This window comes from Anopheles bellator, chromosome 2, assembly GCF_943735745.2.
Source record: "Anopheles bellator chromosome 2, idAnoBellAS_SP24_06.2, whole genome shotgun sequence".
Classification (NCBI taxonomy): domain Eukaryota; kingdom Metazoa; phylum Arthropoda; class Insecta; order Diptera; family Culicidae; genus Anopheles; species Anopheles bellator.
This window is the reverse complement of record NC_071286.1, coordinates 52267239-52294124: the sequence shown is the minus strand read 5'-3', so window position 1 is coordinate 52294124 and position 26886 is coordinate 52267239. Positions and strand designations below refer to the sequence as shown.

Genomic DNA, 26886 nt, shown 5'->3' with positions numbered 1-26886 from the left:
TTTTACCAGTCTAGTGAGTTCAATTGTAGCGGAAGAATGATTTTAATCACTTTTATCCACAACACAGCAAGGATTTTGGTTCTGATCACTTTTTGATGCCCTGTTGTATAATTTGACACTTCAAGCAAGCAACGGCTGTCAAAAGACGAGTGCACTTCCTTCGGTAACGGAAGAGTTGTGATTTCGCAATTTCTCCGCAAATTGATACCTTGTTTAATCATGAACAACAAGTCCTCCATTGATCCACATCATGCCATTTTGATCTCCATTTGTTGTCTATTTGAAGTAATAATGAAAATTTACGCTGCAAACCTTGTTCATTACAAAAACTTGTCCGTCATCCACGCGATGATAAACACGGGTTTAATGAGTGTTGCTCTTTCTGACAGCAAGGTGCGAAGAGAAAACACTCGACAAAATTGTGACAGTTCCTTCGTGTCCAGCAAAGCAAGGAAATAGTGATGATTTCGTCAGTGAACCACGCACCGTGAAAAACTTGCGCCTCCGAAAAGAGCACGGTGCGTATTCGTGCAGTTTCCGTTTACTAGCAGCGCAGTGCGCAGTGAAGAGCGATCCGACGTACACAAAACGGCCATCATACATCAAAGTAGCAAATCGGGTGTTTGATATATATGTACATATATATGTATATATATCGTGAAGGATGTTAGCTAAGACCAGTGATACACTTTCCCCATGATTGCCCACCGAGTGGTGTTGCAAAGAAGGTACCAACGAAGACGGCGCACATCCAGCACTTTCGACGCCATTTCTCTGTCAACCAAGAGACGACGCTCTGGCCGTATTTTGCTGTACCGTGTTCACAGTTTCGATCAAACCTTCGCCGTGTAACCCCGCGAGGAGAACGGTGATTGCGCAAACAAGAAAAATAGTTCGAAAGCAGCCTCCAAACCGTGTCCTTGCCACGCAAAAGCCAGCGCACCGAAAATTCGCCGAGCCTTTCCGAAATCACCTGGTGCTGGTGTAAATGTAGCTGCCGAAGACGAAACGCTAAAATTTCGCCCATTTTCCTGCCCACCATTCGCTGCCTCACGGAAAACCTGGTGTGTGCCTTTCTTGGGCCAGAGTCCAAGTTTTCGTCGGTGTTTTGTGTGTTTCTGGTGACTTCTGCATTGCGAAATTCATATGCCGCTGGCCCATCCAACCAAGCCTGCGTGTTTTGCCACCTCATCTTTACATCGGTTTTTACTTCAATGTTTCTATTTTTCTTGTACACACTACAGCTGTCTTTATTGATGCGTCGCGTTCGCGACGTGGAGATAAAGAGGTTTTTTATTTTCTTCTTGTTACTACTGGTGGCACTTTTCTTACTTCTCGATAGCAAATGTTTGGTTACGCACGATGGTGGTGGTAGTGAGAGGGCATAACGTAGCTAACAAAAAAGTGGCGTGAAAATTCCTGAACATAAACGGGAAGGTTTTTGCATTTTCTACCAACATATTGCTTTAATTTTTTAGTGGCACAAACAGTGTGCTTCTGGTGCGTGAAAGTGTGGCAGCAGCTGAACTGTTTGTTGTGTAATCAATGAAGAACAGCGAAGATTAAACGTAAATCGTGTTGTAGTGGAAGTGTGAAATTGTTTCGATTCCATGCGTTGGCTGCAATAATTGGCCATCTACGAACCGCGGAAATCGGGCTTCTTTATTACTGTGGTCGGCTGGTTGTTCTGTGGTGGTACTGTAGTAGTGGAAAGCATAACAGAATCAAGTATGGCCTCAACGTCATCGTGGTCGTCGACACTGGCGACACTGGTAGTGCAATCGGCAGTGCAGTAGACACCCATCAGCGAAGTGGCGGGGCAACAGCGTTGTTGTTCAGGTAAATACGCATGTACCGTAAGGCAGCGCAGTGTGCGTGCATCTTATTTAACATTTATTTTAGTACATTCGGCATCCCACCACAGTAGCGTTTTGCTCTCCTGATCGTTCCGGTCATAACGGTCCGAGGGTCCGGAGATAGCGAAGTGGCTATGTTTAGCACTCGAATGTTGCATCGTAACCGTGTGACATAACATCGGTCAACGCTAGCAAGCCATGAACTACCAATTCAGAGGACAATGGATATGCAATTCGATTTGCAGCCGCTCGATTCCATTAATGTTAATGTCCTGATGTAAGCCACGGTTCGATGGAACCGTTGGTTTCAAAGTTCACAATACCGTACCGACTCTGTCACTATCTATCAGTGGCGCCGAACCGAACCTATGGAGTTGTGGACCTCCCACCGCAAACGAGACCTCACAAGTGCTCGTCTACTGGTTGTTTCGTGTCTCACTCAGCTCACGTGGCGTATGACTGTTTTAAAACCGCGTGCGCCGCGTGCGATCAGCTGTAATACGATAACTAGGGCCCTTCCTATCATCCTTCTCTGGTCGAGGCAACCTCAAGTTCGACAACATGCAAGTCGGCTTTTTACCTTCACCTGTAGAAGTGGCGTGGCTCAAAGTTCTTACGCCATGTAAGTCGCCATAATGGTGGTGGCTAGTGCATCACGTGTCCCCGGTTAAGCTTCCCGATAAAGCACAGTTTAGTACGCTACTAATTCACATTTCTCTGATACATTTACGAGTACTCAAAACATACAACAAGCAACAATTTCGTTAGGTACTTCATGTAACGTTACATTACACAATAACATCATAAACAAACAACGATTAAAATGGAAATATTTCCATCAGACCTAAGATTGTCCTTTGGAGACGTTAACCCTCACTGGCATTTTGATCGCGTACTGATAAGGAACTAAACGTAACGATAGCAGCCATTGTATTTAACTGTACCAAAGGTATGTTTTTAAAAACATTCGTGCAAACACCTAGCTCGTGATTCAGAGTTTCCTCTTTCTGCCAATGTTTTCACAATAATCACCAAATGGAAGCGTTTTAATCGATTGCGATTGCAAGTGGGCATGTAATCGATTTTTAACATGCATTATGGCATTTTGCTTTGATTGTGGCAACCAGTGACGCTTGTTAGCGTGAGTTTACTTTCGATTTTAGTTACGACATTTTTGTTAGCGGAATGTTAATAGATGTGATTTTTGGACCGAGTAACGAGACCGCTTGAGGGAAGGATCGCGTAGAAATGGATTGAAAACCCGTCACGGAATATTTCACTTTATCACCTGGCGTCCAATTATAGTACAACGGTTATTTTAGTCGGCGAAGCCAGAAATAGCTTCCGTTTTAGTGCCCAAACATATGGAACTAAACAGTGAAAAAAAGAAACGTATTGCTTTCCTTTGTTGAATCGATTTTGGACAAAAGTTGCCAGTTGAGTTCGTATTCAGCATGCTAACGGATCCGGGTTGAGGAAGCATTAAACTTTCAACTCAAGGTTTTTTTTGCCATCCGTGCCTTATCTGGTACGAAGTGGGCACTAGCAAAATGGTAATTGACTGTTGAGAACAATCTATTCAAACCACCGAAACCTTTTTGACCTCAAGGGGTCCAAAAGTCAGGCGGCGCTGGATCATTCTGGAAGAGCTGAGCTGATAAGAAGAACCATGTGTACCATCTTTGCTTCTATCCCGACATATAGTGGTTCGACAATATTCGTGAACGGTCGTGTCGATCCATTCACAATCTTCTATCTCTCTATTCACACAAGGCTCGGTACATTATCCGACATATCTAGGCCAGGTTATCTATAGACAGTGGTCAGTTGGTTCACGGGAATCATAAATGTGTAACATAAACAACGCAAAACCACTGTGATCAAGGATTCTTCATGCTCGTTTGACGCGCAGTAAAATTGACGCATTGCTTAACTCAAACGCCATTTGCGTCCTCCATTGAGCTTGTGACACACTCGTCACGACTTGGAGAGCAATATATAATGCGCAACTACTGTTACACCGAAAAAAGAACGAAAGTGAATATTGACTGTCAAATTCACATGTCGTTTGTGAGACGATCTCGTTGGAAGTTGTGTGCTTTGTGTAATATCACTTTTTTGAAAAATTTCATTACGGTTATCAAAAGGTTGAGGAATCAAGTCAACGTTAAATTTATGGACAAAATTCCACGCGTACATCCTGGAATTACATTGGTGAAAATGTCTATGCTTCTAAGTGACATTCAGAAGGGATTTGTAACAAAAATAGCCCTCAACTAGCGTGTAAATTGGAGCCATAGAATCGATAATCATACTTTTACTGCGTCGCTAATTGGGTGTACTGATGCTACTTTTTGCGATGGCCGAACGATTTGGCAGAATGTACTGAGGATCGCAAGACCGATTAGCGGATCAAGTGTGTGACATTCTGGAGCAAAACAAAACTACACGCTAAGTAGCAAGGGGGAGCGAAAACACTTTTCCGTCTTCCGACGACCACGTGAAGGAATGTTATGTTGGTAAGGGAGCACCAGAAATCCCGTTCATTCCTCCCGTGTCGAAAACAAGTGGCGGACAAACTACTACGTTGCTATGGAACAAATTTAATAAACCCCTACAGAAGGTGACATGTGGGAAGAGAAAATTGTGCTGTATTTTGTTCTCAACTTCGGTTCTGTAGCAAATGGTTCAACAGAGGCTTTCTTGCTGGACGATTCTTGAATGAATGAAAGAATCGATTATCTACCGTGTATCGGCAAAGAAGTGACGAAGTAGTGACAACATTCATTCATACACTGAAACACGCAGTAATGTAATCGATCTACGTCAACATCATGGTCGGTTTATGCTAATTACCAAAGCGGCATTTCTTCACGAAGTGGCGATTCTTTCAATCAGCACGTGTATAGAGTGCTACGTGCAGCAGCATTTCGTATTGAGCTAATCGACTTTGGTGTAGAAGAGTGTTTTTGTAAAAATGTCTCTTCATCCTAAAAAATCCTGAGAATGTACAATGCATGTTGAACGTACTTGGTTTTTATTTATATGGTAACGTGCAAATATTAATTTACAAACTTTTGCGTATCGATTACTACTCACCGTTCGTACAAGGCTGGCAACACATAATGAAACTGAAAAATCTATGTGACCTTTTCATTGGATAACGAGAGTTTTCTAGGAAGCCCAAAAGTTCGCAGACGGTGACTTTTTGGATGGCGAATTGAATTTTACTGAAAAACAAATTTTCGCAGAAAATTGTCAACTAAAACATGACAAGATTTTGCACCGTCACTGGGCTCGTTTGCAAAAATGTGCCGAGCCTTATTTCTTGAACGGACAGAAGGTTGATTTACGCCATATTGCAGCCAAATAATAAGCAATAATAGGGATGATTTATTATATTCTTTTCAATAGTATGTGACTAAAAGGACCTTAACTTCTTCCAACGGAGGATAAAAAGTGCCATCACCATTCTAAAGAATGTTTCGCCTCAAAACTTCCAAGAAACTCAGATCGGAAAGAAAGCATGTTTGGTATTCAAAACTTTGAAAATTCGAAAAGCATGGCGGCAAATTTTACTATACTCTTTTCCTACTTTTTTCTTTCGACACTTTTCTGTCTTTCAGTTTGTTGTGTTTAATAGCTTTCAGGTTAGCATACTTTCCCAAGGCATATCGTTGACTCCACCGAGCATATTCAGCAAGCTAGAGTGATTTAGCTTCAAAAGCGAGTTCCGCGCCTTTTGATGTTGTCGTTGTCACATGGCGTCGTTGGAATGCTTTGAAAAGAAAATTCCTGCTGATGACAGCCGGGCTGGAAATGGTGATAAGTTTTCTCAATGTTCGGATTCGTTTTGCGCACTTAAAATGTTTACACACTACGGTTTATTTTTTTATGCGGAACAACAGTTTTGTGAATATTTACCTAAACGGGCTACTGCGATGAAGCGTGATGGATTGGATGAATAGAACATTATTTACTGCATAAAGCGGATTAGCTTATGGTTCAACCATCTGGAAATTTACCATTTTAATTTGAGCGTACAAACCATCACAGAATACGTAGCAGCATAGTTGGTGTTGATTTCACTTTCCTTTGTAAATACACATATTCCCATAGCAACGTTCTGCTCGATTAATCACGACTACCACTGTAGCGCAAACATCAAGCGTCATCGTCACTTTCAATGCACAGAGTAGTATGCACTCACAAACAAAGCCGGGTGGGCTGGCGTCTTTGTTTTCAAACTACAGCTGGCTGGCAGGGGTGTGGTAGCGTGAAACCGGAAGTCAACAGTGTCGTTTCAGGAAATGCAATCCGTCTCAATAATGCACACGGAATGCAGTGCCAAGCAACCAACCGTAGTGACGAAACATTTCAATCGTAGTTGTGGTCGACACTGAAACGTTAACTGTTATCCACCACACTTCACGGTCATTGGTGAGATGCAGTGGGAAACAGCAAAGCATTATTTATGGAACTCGAGTGCTTGCCTCCCAGCAGCCGTGACTCTCCAGTGCACAAAACGAACCAATAATTCCTCGTCCTGGAATGGAATATCGTCAGAAAGAAGGCAGCAGCACAATAGTGGTGCACAAGGTGTCCTTCCTGGCCGCTGTTCCATCGACGTTATAGATCTTTAACGGCCCTCCAAAGAGCTTTATTTTGCACTTATCGTATATGCCATCAATAGTGCTGACTATCAACCGTGTCGACCAGTGACCAGCTGTGGGATTTAAAACTGATCCTATAGTTCCATTACAAACAGGCTCTTCCGCTTCATTGCGTTGTTGTTTTGAGTTCAGAATTAGATACCTTATTTGTCCAGCCATAACCATCTGCATACAATACATTTCTGACTGTTTGACTTTTTTGATTTTTGTTTTTTGTCGGTATAAAAAAGGGGTTTTAAAATTTTGCGTTTCGCATAGGCCTTCCGTCCGGTTTTCTGATTCCACTTCCGAGCGATCGAAACAGAGTACATGAATAGATTAGTGCAACTACCAAGTTTACGCTTGTTGTTTTTAACTTAAGTGTCATCTTTTACTTGTCCTTTCTACGTGGAATTCCCATAAAATTTTCTTTAGCTAAGCTTTGAAAAAAATATTTTAAATTACAATATAGGTCACGGCTTAGGGGTTTCCTTGCGTAAATATAAAATAATATCAGAAAATACATGAAACGATACAGTTACATTATATGTCAATTTTTCAGAAAATAATTCGGCAAATTCTTTCCATTTGCTTTTTACAAACAAATTTATAGTTGAAAAATTCAAACTGTAGTAGATTCTCTTGAAGGCATTCGCGGTTTATTTTCATAGCGTCCTGTAGCCGAAAGGACGAAAACAGGTGCAAAGGATTTATTTCCCTTTGACCATGGAAGAAAGTACCCACATATGGAAATCAACATCATGCAATAAGCGCCTGGCGAAGAAGTCAACCTATGTCTTTTATGTTTCTCGAGAACGTTCCATCGTGGCCTTTAGTTGCCTTGCTACCTGACGGCCAATTTTCCATGACGGCCACACAAATTCAATGCTATCGACCATGCTTATTGGCCTTATTTTTAGTATGGTCGTTTGGTGCCTTGCTTTTCTGAAATTTGACGTAGAATATGCAAAGTAGATTCGGCATGCTTCAATAGGTCATCGGTGCGTTTCTGAACATTACCAAAAGTAAATGGAGATTGAAATGTAGCCGACAGTTCATTTTGAAGCAACGCCGAAAATAGCATACGTAACATGTTTCATTTATTTTTTACAATTATTGCTACTTTTCTGAATACTCTGAATTATTGTTATTGATTTGTACTCAATAGACTGTAAGTTTGTGACAAATGCTGCAAGTTTGTTTGTGTAGAATATCAACATGAAATTGATGATATCGGGAACCAGTGCGTGTGCATTTTTTTAGTTCTTACGTAAACGAACAGCGCACAACTGAGGTGAACTGGGTTTAGTTACCAATCTGTTGGTGGAATTTCGTCCGCGTCCATCACTGTCACGCTTACGTTTTAAAGGAAAGATGTGTGAAATGTCCAGTAGAGCGTTGTGAGTTGTGAGCGTTGTGATACTGTAGTGGTCAGTGGCGGATAACTGGATACACCCGGTGCATAGGACACCCGCAACGGTCAGCAATAGAGCGTAAGAGTTTCCCGAGAGTTACCTTGGTGACTGTCTTTAGAAGGTGTCACTTTTATCATTCTGCTCAAACGGACACTGACAGTGACATGTCTGCTGTTGCTGTTTGCCTGAAATCGTTGGGTTTCGAGGTTCAAAATAGCACAACGTGCTCATTTAATTATGAAACTAACTGCCTCCTAACGAGACTGGGGATCTGCGGAGAGATTTTCGTGAACAAATTGCCAAAACAAACTTTGCGATCGCAAATCACAGACCAGAAAGTAAAACAGGTGACTTCTCAAGTTTCCCAAAATACTGACGAAAATGGACTTATAAAATTCTACAGGAAATTAAGACGTTAATATCGGATGAAAAGTCGGCACCGATGATGCTGGTGAAGCTGTTACGCGTTGTTAGCTAATTCAGCGCCCTTGCCGTTGCAATCTGCGATGTCTCGGTTCATGGGCACGTTAGCGTTTACTTTGTAATGGCCACGTATCAGGCGAGAGTAGAAGCCATCCAAGGTACAAATAAAATACTTACGCTTCAAAAAGCCACCTACGCCACGCTTCTACCTACATCACAGTCGAAAGGACAACTTCCCGGTAGAATGTGTGTGTCGGGATGCCGTTGGTGCTCCAGATGCTTCAAAGATCATGCGCAGTAGCGAGATCGTGGAGGCGCTCGGTGTTTGACAAGCAATAAAAACAGTTTCTGGCTCCACGATTACTTCATTGATGTGCGTGCGTATTGATGTCCCCAACACTACGAAATACTCGTTGCACGTCAGTGCCGGTGTTCCAGACCATTCTAAACTTTTGCCTTCTGTTACCGAACAAGTAACAAGAGCAAGCCAAGCAAAGATTCTTTCCGCTGGAGTTTTCTATATTCTTAGTTAATGTGTGTGGGAGAAAAAAAATCCGTTTGTTTTTCTTTTCGGTCATACTATTGAGGGTCACGGTTAGGATCTTGATCGTTGCTCGAATCGACTCGAAAGGTTCCGAATATGTTCGCATTCAATCTTGTGATGGCAATCGAGTAGCCTAGCCTTTTTGTAAAGTCGGTTGCAATTGTAGAAAATGATAATCGACAATTATTTTCGTGAACAATTAATGTGGCAAGAATATTATAACATTTCTAGTAATGTTGCCAGCTAAAAACACATCAACAAAACGGGGTTGGTGTGGGGTCAAAAACTCCGCCCGTAAAACCGTTTATTAGCCATTTGCTTATTTTACTAAATATTGTTCAATTTATGTACACAAATGATGACTTAATTAGCTTTTGAAAACCTCTAATCGAATGTATTGTTGCTGGGCTGACTGCAAAAATTTACTGACTTACTAAAATAAAAAAATGCATTTGCTTTGAAATGTTGTAAGATGTTGGGAGTTGTTTTATCCAGAAATTGCAGCATTCATTCCTTATCATGAGCTCCTACAATGTATGATACGCCCACTGTAATTATTACTAATTGTTCTCTTTTTTCGTTTACCAGTTAGTATGCAGGTGGAAGTGTAATTGGAAAAGTTTTCGTTATTGATAAATTGAGAATGAATTCGTAATCTTGACCAGGCGTATGCTGTGAATACTAAATACAGTTCACTGTATTATACAGTTGAGGTCATAGATGTATCATGAACATTACCATTTCACCACGTCATCAGCAAGGCACATTGTTTTTTATACATGCACAGTCAATCAATATTGTTACCTTGTACCTTGTGGAACATTTTTTTCATGTTTCCGTTTTCAAAATTTATTGAGGATTAGTTGGGTTTTCGTCCCCAGTTGTTTGGTGGATGCTCATTTGTCAGTTTCAGTTCACTTTCCGTTAACATGATACCTCGACAGCTCCCAACTACGCGAGTATCTCAATAAACAAGTTGCGATCAATAATAATTTCATCGTGAAGTCCTCCCAGGGCCACAAATCTTTGCTTCCATGAAACACTTGATCTCCGCATCGATTAGGATGAGGGGTTTCATATTTCCCTGGGTATAAGGCCACTTGACATCTGAATCGATGTTGCTCACTAACGGTTATCGTCCAAATGGGTGTTACGCGAGTAGGATCCAATTGTATTATATTTACCTTATAAATACGGGCTGAAGCAATTGACTCGTGATCGGCCGAAGGAGTTGATTACCATCAACAAAAGAGAACAAGTAAAGATACTTTGACACCATTTCACACCTTCCAACGTTAGGGCGTCTATCTATCCAACGGTTGGCTGCAAAAAGTGCTCATAGAGACGTTTTTGTTATCCTTGTTGCTAACGGGTATATTCTTAAGAAACCTGTTTCCAATTTTCAAACTCATATTATTTGTTTTTTGTTAGAAGAGTGGAGCAATAACTATGGTAAAACAAAATTAGCAGAGGCGGTTGTTGGTGTGGCGGCACTTCTTTCCTCTCTTACCTAAAATTTTATTTCATTGAATTTATGTTTTCGTAGCTGATACACATGAGTCAATGTACTGTTGGCAAATATGTTAGAATTCAACAACGATGATATCATAAATACGGCCCGGTCCGTTCTTCTGAGATTAAAAAAAGATGATATGATTTGCTGGCTTTACGCTCTAATTGCTATGATGCAATCATTATTTCCATATTAATCAATGGGGAGCATCAACCGAAGCATCTGGTCAGTTGTCCTCCTGATTCAAAATATGTGACTGCTTGTAACGTCAGCCAGATCATGCCATCATGCCGTGCCATTATTCGCCGTGTTCTAATTTTTCTTGTCTTACGTAACAGCCACGGTAAGCGCTATTTTCAAAGCTGCCGTGGAGTTGACCCACGGTTACAAACCCCACGGTGAATGCGAAGCACTGCTGCGTATGCAATATTCCAGACCTTCCAGCCATTGAGCTGTGTAATTAAATCGTTTCGCTTCGACGAGCAGAATGCGCTCTCATAATTGAGCGCACACACTCTATTAGCAGCTATTCCAAGGGTTGTGTTGGTACGTATCATGAAAAAATAAGTTAAACACTTCAACAGCAAGGCAACGATGAGGTCGTACGATCGTGTCAATGACGATGCACGAAACAAAGCTATGTAAAGTTAAATCTGTCGGATTTTTCTTCAATGCTCGGTTGTTGTTTACAATCAGTTGTATCCATCTGACGTGTATCCATACGTCATCTGTACAACATCTAGTTGTACTATTTGGGTTCAGAAGAAAATGACGAAACGATAATGAAAAGTTCGAATTGTAAATTGTGCAATTAGTTTAAGCGTTCTAACTATCAGTGTAAAGTATGTACGTGTTTGTTCATGGGTCATGGCGAAACTGTACGATCAAACCCACCGTAAACCTGTGCCTCCTTTACTCCTACGAATGATCTCTGTGTTGTTATGGGGTTGACAAAGCTAATAGATTGAGCGCGTAACTCAAGTACTTAATGGCAGCGATGAAGTGTTTACTGTTTTGCTTTGAATAATGTTTTGTTGGGCCTGCAGAGTTTAACAACTTATTGTATTAATAACGTGAAGTATGAAAGTCGAAAAAGGTGTTTTCTCTTAATCTAATAATGAATGTAAAGTATTGAATCCGTTTCACTGTTTTTTCATTTGTCAAATTACTTTGAATTATGCCGAGAGTGGTTATAAATGTGTTGTACTGGAGATTTTATATACTACATAAAAGATGATAGATACTCTATTGCATAACTTTGCTTCGAACACTGTGTGATAGATACACAGTCCAAACTGGCGCCTCCACCAACCTAGATCACCTTGATGGTCAAAAAAGGTCAATTCTTCACGGGCAATTTCTTTCCCCAACAGGAACAACGCTAACGCTTTAAAGCAGCGTTATATCCAATCTTGCTGTCGATCGATGCCGATGATTGACGATTAGAAAGTGATGTAACAAGCTGTTGTCTCTCCGTACACACTATCGATTGGTTCCTCGAACGGCTGTGTCGGACACTGCTGACGCCCTTTCGCATTTGAAGGATGTTAAGAACTTTCTAAAAGCGTTCAAAGCATCGAACTTTCTTCGCGTCAAACAGTCACCGGCGGTAGGAAACGTCGTGCCCCCCCGGACCCGTTAAAGTCCGGGAAAGTCCTTGGAAATTTTCAACCGAGCAAACGGGAAATTCGAGTGATGAGCATTCTTTAATGAACTGAAACTGAAGGAAGCTGTATTTAATTAAAAACCAACAAGTTCCTTGATACAGCATCAGCAGCACCCTGCGGAATAGCTTATCCCAGGGGCTTGAGAAAATCTGTCAAGGTGGCAACAACGATGACGCCAAATGTTCCTCCTTTCTCCTTGTTGATAAGCAACAGTGAAGATGGGATGCGAAAGAGTCATTTTCTGGAGCATGTCGCTGGTACCACCGGTTTCCGGTTCGTTTCTCGAATGCCACCTTCCAAGCGACAAGCGACCTTCGGCTGCACGTCTTCTTTGGCTGTCATGGAGGCGCCCGGTGCTGCACCTTAAACAGGAAAGGATCTTGTCATGTAACTTATTGAATGATTTCCTGCATCGAATTAAACCTTCCTTGCATGTTGGACGGTGTGTTACACGTGACTGGAAATATGAGGAAACTATGTATTATTGGTAGATTTTACGGTATAGTGCAATTTAGTTAGGTGTTACTAGATGTTAACGTTTGAAGCTGGTTGTCAAAAACATTGGTTGGTGTGGCAAATGGTCGAATCCGCTCCAGGATGAAATACGGAAAAGAAGTTAGTCGTGAAGGTGAGAATTTTACTTCTAGAACAGCGCAAAGGAGAAAGCAGTCACGCCTTTGTCATTTCATTGGACCAATGGTTCATTGTTGCGTGGTGGAAGATGGTTTCAAGGATTCAATCGATAATTCCCGGTCTGGGAACGTCAAACCACAACACGTACTGGGAAAGACGAGAGAGCACGCGTTGGTCCCTTCACTGCACTTGCTCCAAAACGACGTCAACTTGAATGCAACGTTGTTCCTTTGTAGCGGCAATGTTTTTGCGACTACAGTCCGAGAGCATTCAATTTTCCGATTATCACCTACTTCATTTTAATGGTCCTGCCCATCGTCAGGGTCCGTTGAGCATCACTGCCAACGATTTTGTGTCAATAGTTGAATGCATAGCATTTACTCGATGCCGTTTACTGGAATATCAGACCATCCAGCAATATGTCTCGAGCTTTGGAATGCGATCGATACAAGTGGAAGCTCTTCTTAATTCAGGGCGGTGGAAATAAAAGGACACATTAAAGGATGATGTGTTGATCCTTTTCATGTGTTGAAGAGATCCAAACACGAAAGATAGACGAGCCTGGTATAGTGAAACGTAGAGAAGGAATCAATTCAATCCAGTTGATTATTAATCCCTCTCCGACTGTGTTTATACACCCAATAATAACATTACTCGAGGTATTGTCAATTCTTTGTAAAGTAAGATTCAGCAGTCTTAATTTATGAGTTTTTACCTGGCAGCATTCCGCGTAAGGGAAATATCCACAATCTTCAATCAACTTCAATTCGACATATTGTTCATTGCGGATTGTTATTCGAATGCAATAAGTTTTTAGTATCTTCAGAGGATGTTGTTATACTCATTTCTGCCAGCGATTTCATTATGGTCAAATGCGCTTCCATTCCACTGTACGTACGGTCGTTACAATGCTGCTATTTACGTCACCAATTTGGATCCGATCATTTAATTCACTTAATACTCCCAAATTCCCGAGGGCTCTCTATACTAGATGAAAGAGCTGATTAGTGGCGAAGTTGCAAGGAAATTGAATTGCATTGAGTTTCATGACCGTATGCCAATACCAATAGATGGAATGTGCAGTTTCATGATTTATTCAGTCTAGAGATCGATTTAGTGCTAGTTTGGCAGAGGGGTTTGTGCAACATTTAGGTTGATATGTTGGTTACAAATTCTTAAATGAAATGTTATCGCTTGTTATCAAGCTTATTTAAATCGTTCAACATTGTTCGGCCATTCGACCGTTGCATATAATAATCGTTGTTGCAAATATCCATTGCTCGATATCATCGCTCTACACCGAGCGTCTTATCGAATCCAATTTTTCGATTTGAAAAGATGTGAAAATGTCTTATTTAGGAATAGGAAAATGTCTACCGATTTAGAATCGTTACATAAAAGGCTTGATACTTCATAATGTTTTACTATCAAAGTAATGAGGTTTGATGTGTTCGCAATGCGTTTTCACGTTGTGTTCTAGAGAAATTTGCTGTTAATGGTTATGAAGCATTTATGTTTCAATGTGGAAAATGTAATTATTACTATTTTCAGAAACGTTACAGTAATTAATCCTCATTTTTTCTTCTTAATGATACTGTGCCGTAGCTCTCGCTCTGACATCGTTAGTTCAAACGCTAATATCTCATTTACCGAATTCCTAAAAATGCCTTTGGTTGCCGCATGCGGCATATGGTGGGTACGTCGTCCAGTCTCTCCAATGTACTGAATTATTAATGAAACTACCATTCCACAACGTGTCAGGTGTGCCCTGTTCCACAATCATCACCTACCGAGCCGTTTGTCCACTTCGGCTTGGACCTGAAATTCGTGGGGCCAAGCCGGGCCATGTGGCAAAGGATGAGTTGCGTAACTTCCGGTCAGTAGTCCATACCCCAATCAACCAGGTTGAGCTGACACTTTCGGTGGCCTCATTAGAGAAAAGGGATGGGTCAGAAGTGTCGTGACTAATTCGTGAAGCCTTCAACCCACTGTCCTCAAGATCCTTTGCCTTCAACACACAACGTTATGTAAAAGGGTAGCAGCAACTCTTCAAAACCTACAAAGCGGTAGACGAATTTGAACTGGCGCGCTCCATTGATGGTGTCGATAAGAACACGAGCCTCGGATTCTGTCCATTTTTTCGATCCACCTGCTTTTGTGTTTGTAGGATTACATAGGAACTGAAAAACTGGAGCAACGATAGATATAAATGACAACACTGACTGAATGTAAACATCAGACGGCTGGGAACACATTGGTAAATGTGCCTTGTACCGTATGGTCATTTCAACCGCGGAAAATTGTGTTTTGTTTCGTATTTGTACTCTGTTTTTACCAACAAAGTATTGTTGAAATCGGTTGTCAGTATGTTTCGTTTTGTATTTAGTTATTACGCGAAACTAACAAACGATTTAATAACTTTATATATAATTTAGCATTACTCATTAACATCCTTTCCATCTTGCTTCAATATTTGATTAATTAGCACTGTCATTTTGGTTCATTAGAAAACCAAACAAATAAATGTAATTTAGCCCCTTTTTAATTAGTCATAGTTTGAAGGTGCTTTGTGCCATGTTTACTAAATCTTTGGATAATTTTATTTGTTATCGGTATGAAAAAGCGTGATACTGTCTATAATCGAACTTGAATTGATTAATCGCTCTCCAATTTGTCTAAAATTCTTCCATTGTTGCGGCGTTCTGCCAGATGTTTTAATAATTCATTCACCACAATTCATCCTGCTAATGGACGTTTGTGATCACTAATCATGTCTGGCTATCAGTCCACGCTGGCCCACAGGCTGCGATAGATGTTATGCGTTTGAGTTCATTCGATTCGTCCGCAGAGTGACACCACATAAAACGCGTGATTCTCGCACTTTTCCAGCCCAAAAAAGGGTCGGTCTGCGGAAAATCAATCAATATCTATTGTCGTTGGTGCGTTGAACTCGGTTGAATATGAAAAGGGACATCCCTGCTTAGTATGCGTCCACAGAGGTCGAGAGCGAACAACAAATGGCCGACGCCAACAAATGGAAAAAATCTATGGAAAACATTAAAGAGATTTGAAAGAGAGCATTTTCACCACAAACGGGGCAAAGCACCAAAGGAGCCGTTTTTATTGATCACGCTCAAGAGAGAAATCGCCAGCTTATGCTAAAGAGGGCCAAATATTGCAAAACACTGACCGCCCAGTCGTCGGCTTACGTTAAATAGAATTCCATTGGCTGTCTAACGTACCCAACACGACGCGGTGTCGCGCAAGTCGTTGGTTAAGTTTTAATATCTTTTGGCTCCCTGCGTTTGGCGATGATTGGTTCCTGGTGTCCAGCTCGTGCAACAAACAACGGCACCCCACGTTGGTGGCGCTGATTTGGAAGTGGGAATTTTTATTGGCCCCAATCAAACGATGGTGATAGGCATCGAATCAAATATTATGGTGCCAGAAGAGTGGAGAGCACTCCGGGACACTGATTTGTAGCCAATACCGTTGCATGCCTTATCCGGTGCTACAACTGTTGAATAAGTATTAGTATGTATGAAGTGTCATAAAAGCAAAATTTATACTATGTTTGATAGTAAATTGTAATCTGAAAGTGTTCAACAACGTGCTTTCATAATAAAAAATAATAATTGTGCTTGTTCATGCAGTAAATTTTCATGCATTGTAGCTGGTCCTGTTTTCTTGATGATAGACAATTTCGCAAAATCCTCTCGTCGTGGCCGGACCTTTGCTCACTTTCGCCCTTCGTCATGAAAAGTCATGACAAACAGACCTACAATAACCCAGTTTTGTCATAAAAATGGTTCTGTCCGTTTCTCTGATAAAAACTTCCCGTTTTGTCATTATCAAGCCCTCAGCTTAGAACGATGCTCCCGATGGTATTTGGAAGGATGGCGATGTAGACACGTACGCGGAGGTGCCTGGTTTGCAGATGGTCTGATAGAGCACCCCTTTTCTACATCCTTTTTGCTGAGAGTGCATATTTTATGACACCGCAAACCATAAACACACGTTCACGATTAAACCGACCGGTGACAGTGGACGGGTGGTATGTTTTGGGTCAACGAAACCTTTTACCCTGTATCTAAAGGGTAAAAATTAAACTGTCGTGTCCTTTGGTCGGTCCGTGTGGTTCTCATCAAACAGGAGTAATGCAATGCTACTTTACTGCTTCTGCTAAAAAGCAGCGCCATCCGATAGACTGTGCTAATGCAACGGTTTATTTTTGAACGATTGCAGATTGAGGACAAAACATTCCTGTCCTTGTGGAAATAATCAATCGTGCCGTAGGGCAGCCGTTCCGAGTCGAATATTGTCAGCTCAGAAGGAACTAGGATGGGAAAGAATACTCTCGATTCGTTAGCTTCCAGAGAGTGTGCCTGGAAATATTATTGACTGTACCGAAGCCAATAGTGTAATAACTAATTAGTTTTGAGGTATTTTCGTTGTTTTCACCGAACTACATTTATACACTTCCCACTAACCGTTAAATGTGTTTTCTTTCTGTTGAACTCCACAGCACACAGCAAAAAAAAGATGCCTCAGTGGTTTCCCGTTGCTCAATGGATTCAACAATTTGCGAGTGATCTGTACGACAGTGAATCCCATTGCAAACTATTGCCCCTCCAAGCAAGATGTATCTGCAGGCGCAAGTCGTCCTGATATTAACCCAGCTGCTCCTCATTGTGCGCGTGACGGATCAGACGAAATGTGCCCTGACGTCCTCGTACGGTCGCGTCTCAGTGAGTTACTTCGCTACACTACCCACGGTGACGCCCGGCGACGACGACTTCGACGATGACGCCGGCAAGTTCGACCGAGCGGGGGACGCTTCAACGCCGGCGCTAGCCAACTATCCCGCGATATACAATGACGACGACGACGACGATGTAAATAGTTTTCTCAAGGTGCTAGACTGCACCGACACAAGTCTGCGGGCGGTAAATGAAGAATATCTGCGCCCCGTAAGCTCCTACCGGGGCGTTCTGCTCGAGCGCGTTCCCGTGGTCAATGTGGCGTCCGATCATCTTGGGCTCAAGAACGAAAATTATCTCGAAATCGTACGTTGGCGCGACAGTAACGTCACGGAGCAGCAGCTAGCGCTGACGTTCGCCCGAGACGATCGGAAGTTCAGCAACCTGCATACGCTGGATTTGAGCGCCAATCAGCTGAGCAACGCGAAGAGAGACCACTTTAGCCGACTGGAAGGGCTCCGGCGATTACTGCTAGCTACTAATAAATTACACAAACTTCAGAGTGATATTTTCTACGATCTACCGCAGCTGGTCGAGTTAGATCTGCGCGGCAACCGACTGAACGAACTGTCACCAAACCTGTTCCGGCCGCTCGGCCAGCTGCGGGTGCTCCATCTTTCGAACAACACGATCAATGATCTTCCACGCAACAGCTTCGCCGGGCTGGGCAACCTGACCGAGCTGCATTTGGCGCACAACCGATTGTACGTGATACCGTTCCAGCTGTTCCGTGAGCTGCGCTCACTCGAGGTGCTCGATCTGGCCGGGAATATGCTCGTCTCGTTTCTAGACAACTACTTCCTGCCCAACAAACAACTGCGCGTGCTGCGCCTGCGCGGGAACGGCATCGAAAAGATCTCCAAAAATGCACTGTACGGGTTGCGACGACTGCAGAGTCTTGATCTGTCGGCCAACCGACTGGTGTTTATCGATCGCAACGCATTCGATACACTCGACGAGTTGCGCTACCTGCACGTCGAGCAAAACCAGATCTACATTCTACCATCCACCGTCTTCTCGGCCCTTCGCTCCCTGCGGACACTCAATCTGAGTAACAATCTGATGCGTGCCCTTCCGAACTCGATCTTTGCTCACCAGCGTTCGCTCATTCGCTTGCATCTCGATGCGACGAACCTCGAAACACTGAGCAACTGGGTTTCGCGCAGCAACCACACCGTCAACAGGGACATACTGCGGAACTTACGGTACTTGTCGATTCGCAACAACACGCGCCTGAAGGAAATCGAACCGTGCGTGTTCCGCAACGTTCCCGGACTGGAAACATTGCTCCTTTCGCACAACCGACTGACGAGCCTACCGAAGGAGATCGGCGAGCTGCGGCGGCTGCGCTACCTGGACGTGGCTAGCAACGATATCATGTATATTCCGGAGCAGATACGCACACTGCACGAGCTCCAGTACGCCAACTTTCTCGATAACGACTACGGTTGTGATTGTCACATGTACTGGATCCTGGGCTGGTTGGACGAGCTTCAGGCCGTTAATGATACACAGAAGATCTACGATCTGCTACGACTGTCCGAGCTGAAGTGTCGGAACGGCTACCCGGGTGATATTGTGCGCGTACTACAGCACATCAGTTGCTTCCAGCCGGAGCTACTGCAGGCATCCGACAGTCGCATGCATTTGCTCAAATCCGACGCCGTGCTGGAGTGCGTTTTCACCGGCAATCCACCGCCGGATATCATCTGGATTACGCCCAAGAACGAAGTGCTGCGACACACCCAGGAACAGGATCAGAAATCGTTGCTATTCGAGGCGGAGGATGGTGCGCAGCAGCGGAAGTACCAGCAGGCAGTCGAGTTCCAGATGCTGGCGAATGATAATATGACCGGGGATGGGCTGCGAGACGTTGGCGGAATGGGCATTACGCTGTTGGAGAACGGGTTCCTACGCATTCACAACATTTCGCGCCGAGATAGTGGATTGTACACTTGCTATGCTATCAATATTATGGGTAATGCTACGGCAGACATACGGTAAGTGCGGCTGTTGGTCTAATCGAATCTATTAAACAAAGGACAATGAAGGACAGTACTCGTTAGGAATAATTATTTATCTTGATTCCCACTTGAATTAAATTATTTTCGATTAGAAAACATTGTTTTAATTAACAGACCAACTAGCAGCCTCGAATTATTAATAATTATCCATATTTCGATAAATTTGAGTGGGAAGACGCTATTCAGCCGAATGGCTATTTCACATACTTTCCCTTCGTTCAGTTTAATTTTTTTTTGCTTCCTATGATTTATAATGCGTGTTTTTTGCATGTACTCTGTTCCGGTTCTCTTTCTAGACTTTACATCGATCCCATCGTGTTCTATCGCGTTAAGATAGGTAGCATTATAACGGGTGCAATATCAGCTGCCTCTTTCCTGGCACTGACACTGATCTTCCAAGGTATCCGGCGTATCTTTAAACGGTTCCGGCTCATCGAACTCATCTGTCAAAATTGCTGCAGCTACTGCTACAAGACCGACAAGACGTCGTCGAAAGCACGGCAGATTTACGCCATGCTCGACAACATCGAGCACTACAAAAGCCAACAGCTGGAGCGCTTGCGGGAGAACTACACCCAACAGGTGAGTGCATATTCTTAATAAGACTGGTGCATTAATGAAAACGATCAATCAACTTTTGACTAAAATTATTCTCTCATGTTTCATTAGGTGCACCGTATTAAAGACAACTGTGCACAGCAAGTCGATTGGATACAGGGAAGCTACTCGACACAGGCGAAGCATCTTCGGGAAATACGCGACATCGGCACGCATCATTTGACGACCCTGCGCGATCAATACTACGACCAGGTAAAGCAGTGATCGGGAGCGTTCCACAGAGGCTTTACTATTGATATAATAATTGTGTTTGGCAGGTCCGGCGCGTCCGTGATTATTCTACCGGTCAGCTGACCTGGGTGCGTGAAAATTACGTGTTCCAACGCAACAAGATCCGCAAATTTAGTGCCCATCAAGCGCTTCGTTTGCGTGAAGGTTACAAGTACCAGCAGCAGACGCTGAACAAGGTCCTGGAAAATTTGCCCAGCTTCTACTTTGAGAACTGCCGCGGTCGGAACGAAGAAGACGAAGACTTCGATGGTAAGTAGGGAAATCGTTGTCGCAAATGCGATGACGAGAGAGAGAGAGATGTAGCGACCATATTGGTCCCGATCGATCACCTTGACGTCGACGATGACGATAACGAAATGTGATTGTGTGTTCCAGTTTTGTTAGTGTTGGTTTATTTTGCAAAATTTAGCATATGTGACTTATTGTAGCATTTTGATGTTAACTGTTGTTGCACCAACATGATGCCATTCGTTTAAGCGAACGGTGATTTTGTCTATGATTTTTCGTTTTGTTTTCATTACACTTTTTTTCTTTTTCCGCATCCCCTCTTTGTATGTGTAACTACTGATGCGGTCGGTATCCATTCGTCAATAATACGTACTGCACAATCTAACGCTTTTGTCACACCGGATTGTCACCATCGCCGAACGACGGAATGGATTTGCGCTGCAAACATTTGCAGATCCTCGTAGTGAACGTTTCCGGCGATGCGATCAGATCACCACCCATTTGTAGGCAGCTCCGTGGCGTGGCCTCTTGACAAACGCGATCATTTCCAACGTGATCATTCTTTGATTTGTCGCTGCACCGTTGAAAAGATTGCAAGAAACGTTTCGGTTTCTTTAATTTTCTAATAACATCGTTGCTGATTGACCGTATCCGCTTTAAAGCACCGAAGAGTTCTCCACGAGCTCTGTGTGCCATTAATCTCACGACATTCCTCGACACAACGGACGCTAAGGATGGATATTTGGAAATTTCATCCTTCTCCAACATCCAACACCGGTAATAACCGATCCTCACTTCCAACGCCAATGAGCCAGCCAATCGATTACCCATTCATCGTCGTGTTCGCCGATAGAGCTGAAACCCTTGAAGCGAATCTGCAGGCATTAGAGTAGAAAGTTTTTGGCAGATAGTGCGCCACGGTAAAGTACTCGTGAATATTGGGTCCATGTAAACATTAAAATAGTAAACATATGTTGCCAGCTATATGTGTGTGATGTTTCTCGTGTAATGTTCATGCGTCGGGTAAAAGCGCTGTGCATGTTTTCGCTGGAAACTTTATGTCGTACGTAATTAATGGGCATACTTACATTACACTCCATAGAGATTTACGAATATTAAATGCGTCAGTTTTTGCATTGTTCTTTTAAATGCGCGAAAAGACTCATCGATCGCTATGTGTTGTATTGTTACCATTGTTATTGTGCCATTTTACTTTCAAAGCCATATCGTTGTAATGTATTTGGGCTACAAACATCGCATCGCCAACATTTGCAATCATTTTAATTACTCATATGAGTTGCTATTAAGTGGAAAAGAATATTAATTCTTTTTTGTATGCCGACAGAGGGTGGTAACCTTGATGTGCTCCCTGATGTCGCATTGTGTCAAGTTGCCTGCTCGACGATGCGCTTTGATGATGCGCAATTCCAACAAAAATGTGAGTCTTGTCTCAGCAAATGTCCATATATCCTTAGCTTGGCCCCGAAACTTCTCCTCAGCGTAAACGGCATTGCTTCAATTCAATACAACTCTAGAGAAATGGCACGTGTGAGCAAAAAGGTATCGCTCGATGTCGTAAACAACCACTCCGCCTAATGTCCCAAGTTTTTCTCTGCAAACACACCCCCGTTGCATCGAACAGCACCATTGAAGGTAGAAAGGAAGCGCGTATTACAAACGGGCTGCATAAACGACATTATTACGAAAACATGAACCATTAACCTTGACCTCCAACTTACCACCACGGTGGTACATACGTAGCTTGTTTTCGTAGTCGCCACAGTACGACAAAAACTCCTAACGAACTTGGTAGCTAAACGTTAAAGCTTGCACTCCCGTTGCATTTTCTTTGGAACGATTTTTTCCATGTTTCCTGTGGCAATCAATAACTCCCACTGCAACGTCCACTCTGTGTTTGGCGATGGTCTAACGAAGAAGGAACTCAAGAGTCCTTGAAGTTCTCGTTCCAGCTGTTTTCGTTCGGTCTAACACTTGCAAGCCATACAATCCCAAGACGTGCTCCCAAGATAATCAATCAGCTGGATGCTACCCTGTTAACTGTCATGACTCATGTATGTTTAAATTATAATATTTAATTACGTGGTTTCACGTGAAATATTTGTGAAATGTTTGTATCCCGATCCGATCCGATACATTATTTTCGAACTCTTATTTCTTATCTCAGAGATACATTTTTTGGAGATTTGTAAAAGCAACTATGCAACAAAAATTTTTCAATTTCTGAATTCCGTGGAATTCTGAACTAGTTCAATCAAGGTTTTGCCGAAATAAATCTCTTGTGTATGCTTTTACATGCTTTGCTTATACGTGATGTCCAAAACAAACTGGTCGAAATGCTGTAGAGTAACGGCAAGAACGAAATAATGTATTCAATATATGATCGATGTATGCATGTAAAACTGCACTTTTGCTAAATGTGTGCACTTCTAACTGCTACTAACACATCTGGAAGACAAAACCAACATCACCATCACCGACAACGACAGAGGCGACAGGAATAATCTCCCCACATCCCTATGCAATACCTGATTATGTGTAATTTTAACTCATTACATTATCTTTAGAATTGGCGCTGCTACAACGTGTTGTCGGTAGTGCAAGTAAATTGAAAAAATAAGTTGGGACCTTTGGTGAGGTGCTATTTATCACCCATTGTTAATTCCTTTTCTCTTTGCGCTTTATCTGCCCACCGCATGGATTGCAGGTTTCGAGGTGTATCTGAAGGCGAAGATCGAGAAACTATCACAGATGGAGGGCGAAAAAGCACCTACGAAAGCGATTGGTTCCGAGTATGCACTCAAATATTTGGAAAATATGTCCACCAAAAGCGTGGATGAGAGTAAAGCATCGGTGTACTTTACGCCAACCGATGGTCACGCCAGCCCAGAACCACAGCTCTCGCCGATTCATATCAACTACATCGACGATCACCATCACAATCTAGGGGACAATGACCTATCTGCACCATTGGCCACGATGAACAGGGCGCTGATGATTGGTGGAGTGGGCGATACGCCAAAATCATTCAAGTCTGCCATCGGTGGCCATGTCGCTATTGGTAGCGATATACCGCTAAAGTCGATCATGAAACCATCTACAAAGTTCCTGTATGACAAGAATCTGGGCAAGTACCGGCTCTGCTATCAGCCAAACCTGCGCCTAAGTGGCGGTTACGCAGACGAAGATGATGACACAATGCGAATGACCGATGCTGCTGTCGCAACTAAGGTTGACGGAGGGTTCCGTTTCGAGCAGTACAACGATCCGCTTGAGGGGGATTCGGCCGATGACGAGCACCACAATTACAGCCTTAAGAATAACCGGAAGCATAGGCGCAAGAGAAAACTCGCGCTGATGGGAGGTGTAGGCAATGGTAGCGGGGGAGCCAGTGGGTCCGGATCCGGGTCTGCTGGTAGCCGAATCGATGGAAGAGGCTGCGAGTACGAAACGTTACTGATGAAGAATATGAACAGTCGAAATCCACGAGATTCGCATTATGAGATCATTCACGTCAACAAGCTTAACAACGGTGTTAGTAGCAGTCCATACTTTATGGGCGGCTTATCCGGTGCCTGTGGGAGTGGTTGGACGGCAGGAAGAGCCATTGGCAGTCGTAGACGTCCACCGGTGGAAGGGAACGAATTCTATTACTCGCTAGAGGATATGATTCAGGATAGCAATAAAAAGATTCGTCAGCTGATCTATGATTCCAAGATCGACATCATGAACGAAGTAATCGGTAACGGATGCGGCATCACAGACGATAAACCGAGCACAAGCGGTCGAAGTAACAACAGGGCCAGCAACAAAAGCATCAACTATGATTCTTGTGGCAGCAACGCGCAAAAATTGGTGCCAGATGAAGGCGTCGCTGTCCGGAACAGTTCTGGTCGAGCGGGACGAAAACACGTTCCGCACGATGACGAATACGGTGGAAGTGGAAGCAACACCAGTTCCAGTAGTAGCAGAAACAATAGTTGTAGCAACGGTTGCAGCAGCAACAGCAGCAGTGGCAACAGCTTTAAGCAAACCTCGTCCGGGTTCGGAATGGCGATCGGTACGGCAAGAAGCAGCACCTCGTCGCTAATGACCCCAAATCCAACTACGACGACAACGACTGCAGGAGGGGGAGGATCAACGGCAATTGCGGCAGCAAACAGCCAACATAACCGACAGCTGCCTTTGAAGAAAATTCACCAGCTTCATTTCGATTCCAGTACAAACCGCATCCAACAGAGCACCAGCCTTCCGGAGATTTGCTATGGCAGTCCGATCTCACCGGCAACTAGCCGCGGTCCACAAAATCATTATCCCCAGCAGCATCAAACACAACATCCAAACGACTCTACTTTGTGCGGATCATCGAGCGGGGGCGATGAACCAGCCAGTGGTGGCGTCCCTAACGGTGCCCGCCAGCCAAAAGTACACGGTGGTAAACATGTGATTTTAGCTGTAGAAAATAAGGAAGGCAGCTGGCCATCGGTCGTCAATGGAGGCGCGAGAAAAGATTCACCGATCTCCTTCTCTTCCACTTCACCATCGCCATCGTCGGAAGAAAATTCTATGGCGATGGTACCGATCAAGGTCAAAAAGGATAGCAGCACCGCCGATGACAACAATGTCAACAGTTCCGGTGCTGTTGGCGTCATAAAACACTAGGAATTTTTAATGGTGATATCTTCAAGCTTGTCGATCGCTTATCGATACAAGCCCCTGAAGCAAGAGGTGAACCGCTTTCCGAGATTATTTACGATGCGATAGTGCCGCATTTCAAGTGGGATCCGACCCTTCTGCTGCCGCCTGTCGAACGAACGGTTGAAACTAAGTGTCATTAGGAGATTCGGAGGAACAAGGCTGTACTTCAGTGAAGGTTCGCTTTTTTGCACTCTATCTCTCCATGAAGGCTATCGCATTATCGATACACATCTACTTGAATTACCTTATGATTACTACACGTAAATGATTATACTACACTATAGAAATGGGGCCCTGGCGGTCGGCAAAAGGGAAATGGGTTGTTGCTGCCGACTGACCCAGCGGACCGTTGTGAGAGGTAATAGAATTTCAAATGGGGCAATGGGGCTCAACACTGAGCAAATGCACAGGGAACGAATTAGTTGGGAGGAAGACGTAAAGTAGTGACGGAAAATGAATGCAGGGAAGCGTGGAGCGTTGGTATAGAATTCCCAATAGTGGGGGGTATGATGGCGGAAAGCATATAAGTATGTACTGTTGAAGAGATATGTATTAGATTTTTCATATTAATTAGAAATCATTTTTAGCACCAGCAGTAAGCATATGCAGACATTAGGGGACACTGGGAATGGGAAAAGTAATTGCAAAGAATGTGGATAGGAGACGGAATAGAACGAATGAAAATCTGAATTAAAAATAACTTTATAAAACAATAAAAAGCAAATCAAAATTATCTTGTATCTTGCTTTTTAGAAAAGGGAGCAAAAGGTACCATAAACTTCCCCCAATTGGCTAAAAAAGAATACATTCAATTTCTTGTTCCTTCTTAATAATGTATTTCTTTTATTGAATGGATTTAAAAACGGCGAACAGATAATGGAAAAAGTCCTCTCAATGATGGCGTTATCCTCGAATATGCAGAAAGGAAATATAAAGCAAAGGAATAAGTACTGAAAACTGGAATGGAATAACAACTTCGAAGGGCCGGAGTAAAGTATATATTGTTAAAAAGGCTAAATGAAGAACACGAACACCCGAAAAAACTTCTAAAATATACAGCAGCGCCGATAATGGAAATTAGGAAATGAAACAGAAACAGAAAGTAAAAAGAAACTCTGCATGTTGCTTCACTGTCTAAGAAAATCAAGCAAAACCACATTCAATATTACTATAAATATGATTATGACTGTAACGAACTCAATTCTGGCTACACAGTGAGCCACAGGAAAGGCGAAAGCAGAAAACAAAACAACAAACACAAAGTTTCATATTTCAAGAAGCAAGTAAAAACAAAACGAAACTAAACTCTATTATGAAAGTTGTAGAATTGAAAGAGAATGAAAATATATCATGAAATTTACTTAACCTTTAAAACTGGCTTTGATTTTTTTCTATACACTTAATGCGCTCTTTTTTACCCCTGACCAGCTCTTTGTGGTTCTTTTTATACATCGCTCATCGTAAGGTGTACTACAAAATACTAAAACGTTAATACAATGTTCTGGCTGCGCTATGGCCTTGTGGTCTAACATAAAGAGCGGTTTTTGGTGAATATTGGACATTCGTTGCCGAGTTCTTGGTAACTGAATCGAGTCAACAGATTGTT

General features: G+C 42.9%; 1 protein-coding gene across 1 annotated transcript; it reads left to right on the top strand.

Moving 5' to 3' along the window:
* The first annotated feature begins 506 nt into the window (after positions 1-506).
* Positions 507-26648, top strand: LOC131209681 (uncharacterized). Its single transcript, XM_058202801.1, has 7 exons — positions 507-607; positions 1479-1839; positions 17229-19463; positions 19784-20069; positions 20157-20297; positions 20363-20585; positions 23290-26648. The coding sequence occupies exons 3-7, from the start codon at positions 17344-17346 to the stop codon at positions 25242-25244; spliced, it is 4725 nt and encodes a 1574-aa protein (XP_058058784.1). The 5' UTR covers positions 507-607; positions 1479-1839; positions 17229-17343; the 3' UTR covers positions 25245-26648.
* The last annotated feature ends 238 nt before the right edge of the window (positions 26649-26886 follow it).

Bases quoted from the DNA above. Each gene is read 5' to 3' on its own strand.
- LOC131209681 (XM_058202801.1), top strand. From the start codon at position 17,344: ATGTATCTGCAGGCGCAAGTCGTCCTGATATTAACCCAGCTGCTCCTC. The intron at 20,070-20,156 runs GTGAGTGCATAT...ATGTTTCATTAG, and splicing joins GGGAGAACTACACCCAACAG to GTGCACCGTATTAAAGACAA. The intron at 20,298-20,362 runs GTAAAGCAGTGA...TGTGTTTGGCAG, and splicing joins GCGATCAATACTACGACCAG to GTCCGGCGCGTCCGTGATTA.